At 36.1% G+C, this 8,559-nt stretch overlaps 1 protein-coding gene across 2 annotated transcripts; it reads left to right on the top strand.

Moving 5' to 3' along the window:
- The first annotated feature begins 3,313 nt into the window (after nt 1–3,313).
- nkiras2 (NFKB inhibitor interacting Ras-like 2) lies at nt 3,314–7,834 on the top strand. Of its 2 annotated transcripts, none has more exons than XM_067373776.1 (4): nt 3,314–3,405; nt 3,654–3,771; nt 3,848–4,089; nt 6,726–7,834. In XM_067373776.1, the coding sequence occupies exons 2-4, from the start codon at nt 3,678–3,680 to the stop codon at nt 6,966–6,968; spliced, it is 579 nt and encodes a 192-aa protein (XP_067229877.1). In that variant the 5' UTR covers nt 3,314–3,405; nt 3,654–3,677; the 3' UTR covers nt 6,969–7,834. The 2 variants fall into 2 exon arrangements, with proteins under 2 accessions (XP_067229877.1, XP_067229868.1); XM_067373767.1 differs by having other exon boundaries at nt 3,376–3,405; nt 3,590–3,771.
- The last annotated feature ends 725 nt before the right edge of the window (nt 7,835–8,559 follow it).

Genomic DNA, 8,559 nt, shown 5'->3' with positions numbered 1-8,559 from the left:
GAAAGATCTGGACTCCAGGCTAGCCATTTCAGTACCCGGATCCTTCTTCTACGCAGCCATGATGTTGTAATTGATGCAGTATGTGGTCTGGCATTGTCATGTTGGAAAATGCAAGGTCTTCCCTGAAAGAGACGACGTCTGGATGGGAGCATATGTTGTTCTAGAACTTGGATATACCTTTCAGCATTGATGGTGCCTTTCCAGATGTGTAAGCTGCCCATGCCACACGCATTCATGCAACCCCAATACCATCAGAGATGTAGGCTTCTGAACTGATAACAACTTGGGTTGTCCTTGTCCTCTTTAGTCCGGATGACATTGCGTCCCAGTTTTCCAAAACAACTTCAAATTTTGATTCGTCTGACCACAGAACAGTTTTCCACTTTGCCACAGTCCATTTTAAATGAGCCTTGGCCCAGAGAAAACGCCTGCGCTTCTGGATCATGTTAAGATATGGCTTCTTTTTTGACCTATAGAGTTTTAGCCGGCAACGGCGAATGGCACGGTGGATTGTGTTCACCGACAATGTTTTCTGGAAGTATTCCTGAGCCCATGTTGTGATTTCCATTACAGTAGCATTCCTGTATGTGATGCAGTGCCGTCTAAGGGCCCGAAGATCACGGGCATCCAGTATGGTTTTCCGGCCTTGACCCTTACGCACAGAGATTGTTCCAGATTCTCTGAATCTTTGGATGATATTATGCACTGTAGATGATGAGAACTTCAAACTCTTTGCAATTTTTCTCTGAGAAACTCCTTTCTGATATTGCTCCACAATTTTTCACCGCAGCATTGGGGGAATTGGTGATCCTCTGCCCATCTTGACTTCTGAGAGACACTGCCACTCTGAGAGGCTCTTTTTATACACAATCATGTTGACGATTGACCTAATAAGTTGCAAATTGGTCCTCCAGCTGTTCCTTATATGTACATTTAACTTTTCCGGCCTCTTATTGCTACCTGTCCCAACTTTTTTGGAATGCTCTCATGAAATCCAAAATGAGCCAATATTTGGCATGACATTTCAAAATGTCTCACTTTCAACATGTGATATGTTATCTATATTCTATTGTGAATAAAATATAAGTTTATGAGATTTGTAAATTGTTGCATTCCTTTTTTATTCACAATTTGTACAGTGACCCAGCTTTTTTGTAACCGGGTTTGTATGTGAACCACTGATTCTCTCAAGTGTGGTTACCTAAATGATCTACGACTGTTTTTATGTTTTGTGATGGTTGTTCATGAGTCTCTTGTTTGTTCTGAGCAGTTAAACTGAGCTCTGTTCTTCAGAAAAAATCCTCCAGCTCCTGCAGATTCTTCCGTTTTCCAGCATCTTTTGCATATTTGAACCCTTTCCAGCAGCTGTATGATTTTGAGATTCATCTTTTCACACTGAGGACAACTGAGGGACTCAAACACAACTATTAAAAAGGTTCAAACATTCACTGATGCTTCAGAAGAAAACACAATGCATTGAGAGTCGGGTATATAATGTATTTGCACCAAAAAATGATAAGGATGTATGCTGATATTGTCCAAAACACACTTTACCAGGGGTGTTTACAAACTTTTGGAGGGCAGTGTATATGATATATAGATATATATATATATATATATATATATATATATATATATATATATATATATATATATATATATGGAATAATAATAATATATATATAATATAGATGAAATATTTGATGTAGCAGTGATATTGCTGTGAATTTCGTGTTTTTCAGTATTTGTTTTTGTAATGTTGCTGTTTTCTAAATGTACTTAATTTTAAGTAAATATGTTTTAAAATCATAAGATGTGATTTTGTTTTATTCAGTGTTACTATCAGCAAACACTAACAGGTACATTAGTGTTAGTATTTTGAAGTACTAACTGTCCATACATTGCACTTTAAAAAGAATCTGTTGAGGCGCTTTTTGGTGAATATAATATATATATTTTTGGAATATATATTTTTCTTTGTATCTGTGAAAATAGTACAAGATTATCCTACAATATATGTGACATCAAATAAGGGTTAGCATAAAGTAATCTAAATGTAATCCAAAAGTAGTCAGATTACATTACCAAAAATTGGTATCTAAGAGATTACTGATTACAAATTTTCTCATGTAGTTTGTAATCAGTAACTTATAAGTAATCTACCCAACTCTGGCTATGACTTTGTAAAGGCTGTCAAAAAAAGGGGGCTACGCCCAAAATAGCTAAACACTAAGCTTTTAACTTTCTTAACCAAATTATTGGTAAGGAAATAGGCAAAATTTAAGCAAATTCACTACTTAAGCCATGTCTCAGAAAAACATCAGACAGAATGAAGTTTTTGTCAGATTGTGGAAAGTTGTGTGTGGAGTGATGAATTATAATGAAACACGAGTTGCATGGTGATGCTCCAGAGCATGTCTTCGAAAATCTGCTGAGAAATATAATAATAAATGCATGTCTAGCACAGTGAGGCATGGAGGAAGAGCTGTCATTGTGTGGGGAGACTTTTTAGCTGCTGCTATTGGTAAACGGCTGCTTCACTGTGAAAATTAATTTAATTCTTTGGAGGACTGGAGAATATTGCAGAATGGCTTGTTTCGCACAAATGAAAAGTTGTTATCTGAGGAATGATCTGGTGTTATTTTTCAACAAGACAATGCTCCTGCCCAAACTGCATAACAACTAAGAAGTGGCTTGAACCCTACACTGAATATTTGGTCTCACATTTGGTCCGGAGGAAATTTTTCAACTAGTCATGAACTGTTTGAAGCCATCAACACTGAGTGGAACAACATTGACTCTTCTTCCTGTAAAAAAGCGGTCTGCAAGTTTACCCACACGGCTTAAACATTTAAAGAAAACAAAGGGGAAGGCTATTCCATGCCAAGTTCCTTTATCTACAGTATTTGTGCAATTCTTGCTAATTTCCTGACCAGTGATTTGTGATTCAAATATTTAAGACCGTTAAAAACCACTAAATATTTTGCAATTTTTGGCTTGGCCAAGTTATTTTCCTCCCAGGAGTGTATACTACTGAATTTTGCCTATTGACTTATTTCATATGCAACAATGAATAATATTTGAGATTCATGTCTCAAGTATTTGTTGAAACAAATGTAAAGTTTTACATGCATTTTAATGGTAAATGGATGACCAAACTTGACACCGAAGCAGAAGTGTGATGTACTGAACTGAGGGAGCAGCGAGTCATTTTTTGGTTATTAGTTAATGTATTCTTATCGTTTAAAGGAAATATGAAATATGTGTTCATAGCCATTGTCTGAATTGAGCTGTTGGACATGTATCGCTGTCCTCCCGACAGAAGAGGGCGCACTGCAGCTCAACGGGACTGGTGTCAAATTTCGTCGAAGACTAAAATCTGCACATAAACAGGAAGAGATTACGGTGAGTTCAGCTTTTCTTTACCTTAAACGTTTACTTTGGTTATTTTCATTGTTGAATTATAATATCTATTGAGGATAAGTACAACTTAGTATTGAATGTACGGCAATCTGACGATGAAAAGGCGCAGCAGCAGGTGTACGTTAGTAACTTATATATGCAAACCAAAACCCTCCATAACACACAGCAGCAGAATTATAGCACATCAGAGATTCTACTTCACTCTACTTCATTTCTATACTTTGATGAAGACTGAGCAGCTGTAAGTGATCATCATGGGCAAGAGCTGCAAGGTGGTGGTGTGTGGCCAGGGATCAGTGGGAAAAACTGCAGTTCTGGAGCAGTTACTGTACGCCAACCATGTTGCAGGTGAGTGTTGTGACAGCAGCACCTACCTCTCGAAATTCAGACAAATGAATACATTCACATAGTACCCGATTGGCAGGTTCAGAGACCATGGAGACACTGGAGGACATTTACATCGGGTCTGTGGAAACGGACCGCGGCACGCGAGAACAGGTGCGGTTCTACGACACGCGCGGGCTGCGCGATGGTCAGGAGTTCCCGCGACACTACTTCACTTTCGCGGATGGGTTCGTGCTCGTCTACAGCATCGACAGCAGAGAGTCCTTCAAACGAGTAGAGGCTCTGAAGAAAGAGATCGACCGCTGCCGTGATAAAAAAGAGGTTTGTTTGAGCGCCGCTTGTTCAGTTTGCGGTCAGTATGATTTTTCTTTTTAAATATTAATACTTCTTTCAGCAAGAGCGCATTAAATCGATCAAAAGGGACTGTAAATATAGTGTCACAAAAGAGTTTTATTTCAAATAAATGCTGATCTTTTGAACTTTTATAGTCATCGAAGTATCTTGAAAAAAAATTGCATCACGGTTTTCACAAAAATATGTACTGTTTTTAAAGGGTTAGTTCACCCAAAAATGAAAATTGTGTCATTTATTACTCACCCTCATGTCGTTCCACACCCGTAAGACCTTCGTTCATCTTTAGAACACAAATTAAGATATTTTTGATGAAATCCGATGGTCAGTGAGGCCTGCATTCACAGCAATTTACATTTCCTCTCTCAAGATCCATAAAGGTACTAAAAACATACTTAAATCAGTTCATGTGAGTACAGTGGTTCTATCTTTTTTTGTACTTTTCAACAATATAAGGATGGACGATTTCAAAACACTGCTCCATGAAGCGTTACGAATCGAATCAGTGACTTGAATCTCCTATCAAACGGCTAAACTGCTGAAATCACGTGACTTTGGTGCTCCAATCCACTGATTCGATTCTTAAAGCTTCATGAAGCAGTGTTTTGAAATCGGCCATCACTAGATATTGTTGAAAAGTCGTTATTTCGTTGTTTTTGGCGCACAAGAAGTATTTGCGTCGCTTTATAATATTAATATTGAACCACTGTAGTCACATGAACTGATTTAAATATGTTTTTAGTACCTTTATGGATCTTGAGAGAGGAAGTACCATTGCTGGCAATGCAGGCCTCACTGAGCTATCGGATTTCATCAAAAATATCTTAATTAGTGTTCTGAAGATGAATGAAGGTCTTACGGGTGTGAAACGACATGAGGGTGAGTAATAAATTACATTATTTCCATTTTTGGGTGAACTAACCCTTTTAGATTAATAATAAATGTCTCTTGAGCATCAAATCAGCATATTAGAATGATTTCTGAAGGATCATGTGACACTGAAGACTGGAGTAACGATGCTGAAAATTCAGCTTTGATCACAGGAATAAATTATATTTAAATAGAAAACACTTATTTTTTCAATTGTAATAATGTTTCACAATATTACTTACTGTGTATTTGCTCAAATAAATGCAGTCTTGGTGAGCAAAAGAGACTTCAACGTTAAACCCTCTGTGGTACACATTATGTTCTAACCATGACATATTTTTTCAAATAAGTTTTTATTACATGAAATAGCTTCAATTATGCAAATCAAAAACGATTTTTGGGGTACTTAGGAAAACGTTGCCATATGGCAACTGTGTACCACAATGGAAAATGGTCAAAAAAGTAGTTTTTCTATAAAATTATGATTTTCTTTTCTATTTAAATGCACATTTCTTTTAGAAATGCAAACCAAAAATAAGTAGATCCCTATCATTTAATCCCTATCATTGGCTAACTCCTCCTCACTGTCATCACATGGAAGAGCTAACTGATGAATATATTAATATTTTACAGAAAGGGCAATAGGGAGAGTGCAGCTCCCTATTGCCCTTTCTGTAAAATATATATATATATATATATATTCATTTTCTGAAATGAAGAAATAATTTTGTTATTTATACTTAAATACAACTATACTACAAAAACACTTCAAAATAAATAACAGCAATCATATTGTTGATGCTACTATCTATAAAAAATCCCAATGGGGAAATTATTACTGCAATTATACTGTGGTACAGCGTTGCCATATGGCAACATTGATATTTTCTCAATTTACAGTAAAACTATGTTAGACAAAGTTGATTTGTGAATAAAACTTTCTAATTTACTTATCAAACATGCTGCAAAAAAATCCCCCTTGAGAAGAGATGTCTTCTGTGTGAGGGTGACAGTGGGAAAGAGAGTTTTTGAGGGACATTCAAATGTCATTGGAATTAAAAACAGCACATCATTGGCAACCTTAAGGCCTACCATTTTAATTGCTATAGTGCCATATATTGTATTTTTTCTGAATAACAAGGAAGTGAGTAGAAATTAATTGTTGCCATATATGGCAACTCTGTACCATAAAGGGTTAAAAACCTTACAGACCCCAAACTTTTGAACTGTATATTTAGCGAAATTATATATTGTGCAAAATGTGTATATATGTGTATATTTAGCAAAATTCTCTTCTTTAGAGTTTTTTTTTTTTCTAGACAACACAAAATAGATGCTGATGTAGTCAAAATGTGCCATTAGAGAAGTGCTAATTAAACGCCACTGCTTCAGTGAATGACTTTGGCCCTCCAAAACCATTTCAACCAAAACCAAAATATATGGTGCATCATTAATATTTATTTTATTTATTAAGTGTAATAATATTTCACAATATTACTGTTTTTAATGTACTTTTGATCAATAAATGCAGCCTTGGTGAGTATGAGACTTTCAATAACATAAAAAAAATCTTACTGGCCCCAAACTTTTGAACAGTATTTTAAAGGGTTCAAATAATAAGAAATCATATTTTCATAAATCTTTTGTGATAAAAGATGACTTTTTTTCTTTTTCTAACATTATAGTGGATATAATGAAAAACAAATGTAAACAAACTTTGTCTTTCTGTCTCATAGGTGACTATTGTTGTTGTGGGTAATAAGTTGGACCTGCAGGATCAGAGGAGAGTGGACAGCGAGGCGGCTCAACAGTGGGCGCGGCAGGAGAAGGTCAGGCTTTGGGAGGTCTCTGTGACCGACAGACGAACGCTCATTGAGCCCTTCGTCCATCTGGCCAGCAAAATGACTCAACCTCAGAGCAAATCCACCTTCCCGCTCAGCCGCAACAAGAACAAGGGCAGCGGATCCCTGGACAGCTAGAGATCAAGAAGATGGCGGTAGAGCTGACAGAATAACGCAAAGATGTGTTAGAAGAGAGATGCGAGGCAAATCTCTAAAGAGCAACATCAACAGACACTCAATTTTATATCTTTAGAAACATTTTAACTTGGAGTGCCATTATAAGCTGTATGTGTTCAGCAGCACACTGTATGAAGTTACTGCATTAATGAAGTTTTATATTGATAAACAAATATAGAGTTCATATGTTGCTGTGCGATATTTATCTCATGCTTATCTTGAAACAGTTGACTGACAGAACAAAATACTTTTACACTGAAAAATACATACCTCTACTTTGCAAAAAAAATTGTTACATCCTATGTGAAAGCAGCTAGGACGATTGGTCTTGTTCAATTCAAACGTGTGTTGTGTAAGATTTTAAAGAGATTTGAGCCATGATGACTGCTATTTTGGTGACATCAACTTGACAGAAGAATGTCTTAATTTAGTTAATACAGACTGCATGGATGTTTTACTTATTTTGTGTGAGACAACACATTCCTATTTGTTAAAAATGTTTACTGATTTATTCCTCTCTAAGTAAGTCTCCACAAGTGAAATTTTATCCATGTGTTTGTTTGATTGCGTATGAGTGAGAGTTAAAGTATCACCACTGTGCCATCATATTTTATGGCCTCATAACACCATGTGACAGTCATATTGTAAAATGTTCGCTTTCAGTTGAAGCTGTTCTTTTTTTTAAATGTAAAATGATTTTACTCTTATTTTAGCTTTCAAAGATTGCTTTCAAATACATTTTGATGTGTTTAAAAGTATTATGAAGCATTTTTGTCTGAAAATATACTGTATGAGCAGCTTTTCAACATCTTAATAAAGATGCTTGCTTGGAATTGTTTACCGCTCATTAATCCTTTCTAAGCTAAATTAGCGTTCAGTGTACACAATGGTCAAAAATCATGGTAAAGTCCTGTAAAGAGGTTTTATTTTTAAGCACATATCCGTACATAGTTCAAAGCTTGTATCCTTAACAGCACAGCAGCCATTGCGACTGAATGAACCTGACATAACTGCAGTCTCTCTCACTCTTTAGGGGGAGTAAACGGGAGAATTGGTTTTATTTGCCCTTTATCTATCTTTATGGAGTAGATATTTCATTTTGTTCATGGCTAGATCTGCAGTGACCTTATAATAGAGGGCTCTCCAGTTCTGCCAGGCAGAGAGAGAGAGTGTGTCTGTGTGTGATGAACAATGTGTGAAGTTAATGCTTGCTTTAAGCTAGCCTTCATTTAATGAGGCTTGTATCAGTGTGCATCAATAGCATTTACAGTTCACAGATCAAAGATTTTACATTATGCAAATTAACCATTTCAAACGTCACATAACAGTGTTTCAAAAATGTCACTCTCTCAAAGGGTTCAAAAACTTTAAAAGTTACAGGCTTAAAATCAATCAGCTGCAGAATGTGTGTGGAATTAGATTTGTGTCAAATGTTTTGAATGTAACCTAAAGGGTTAGTTCACCCAAAAATGAAATTTCTGTCATTAATTACTCATCCTCATGTCGTTCCACAGCCGTAAACCTGCGTTCATCTTCATAACACAAATTAAGA

This window comes from Chanodichthys erythropterus, chromosome 3 (genome assembly GCF_024489055.1).
Source record: "Chanodichthys erythropterus isolate Z2021 chromosome 3, ASM2448905v1, whole genome shotgun sequence".
NCBI lineage: Eukaryota > Metazoa > Chordata > Actinopteri > Cypriniformes > Xenocyprididae > Chanodichthys > Chanodichthys erythropterus.
This window is presented reverse-complemented; position numbering and strand designations above follow the sequence as displayed.

Coding starts and splice junctions, on each gene's coding strand:
- nkiras2 (XM_067373776.1), top strand. CDS start 3,678: ATGGGCAAGAGCTGCAAGGTGGTGGTGTGTGGCCAGGGATCAGTGGGA. Junction 3,772..3,847: donor GTACGCCAACCATGTTGCAG/GTGAGTGTTGTG, acceptor CCCGATTGGCAG/GTTCAGAGACCATGGAGACA. Junction 4,090..6,725: donor GCTGCCGTGATAAAAAAGAG/GTTTGTTTGAGC, acceptor TCTGTCTCATAG/GTGACTATTGTTGTTGTGGG.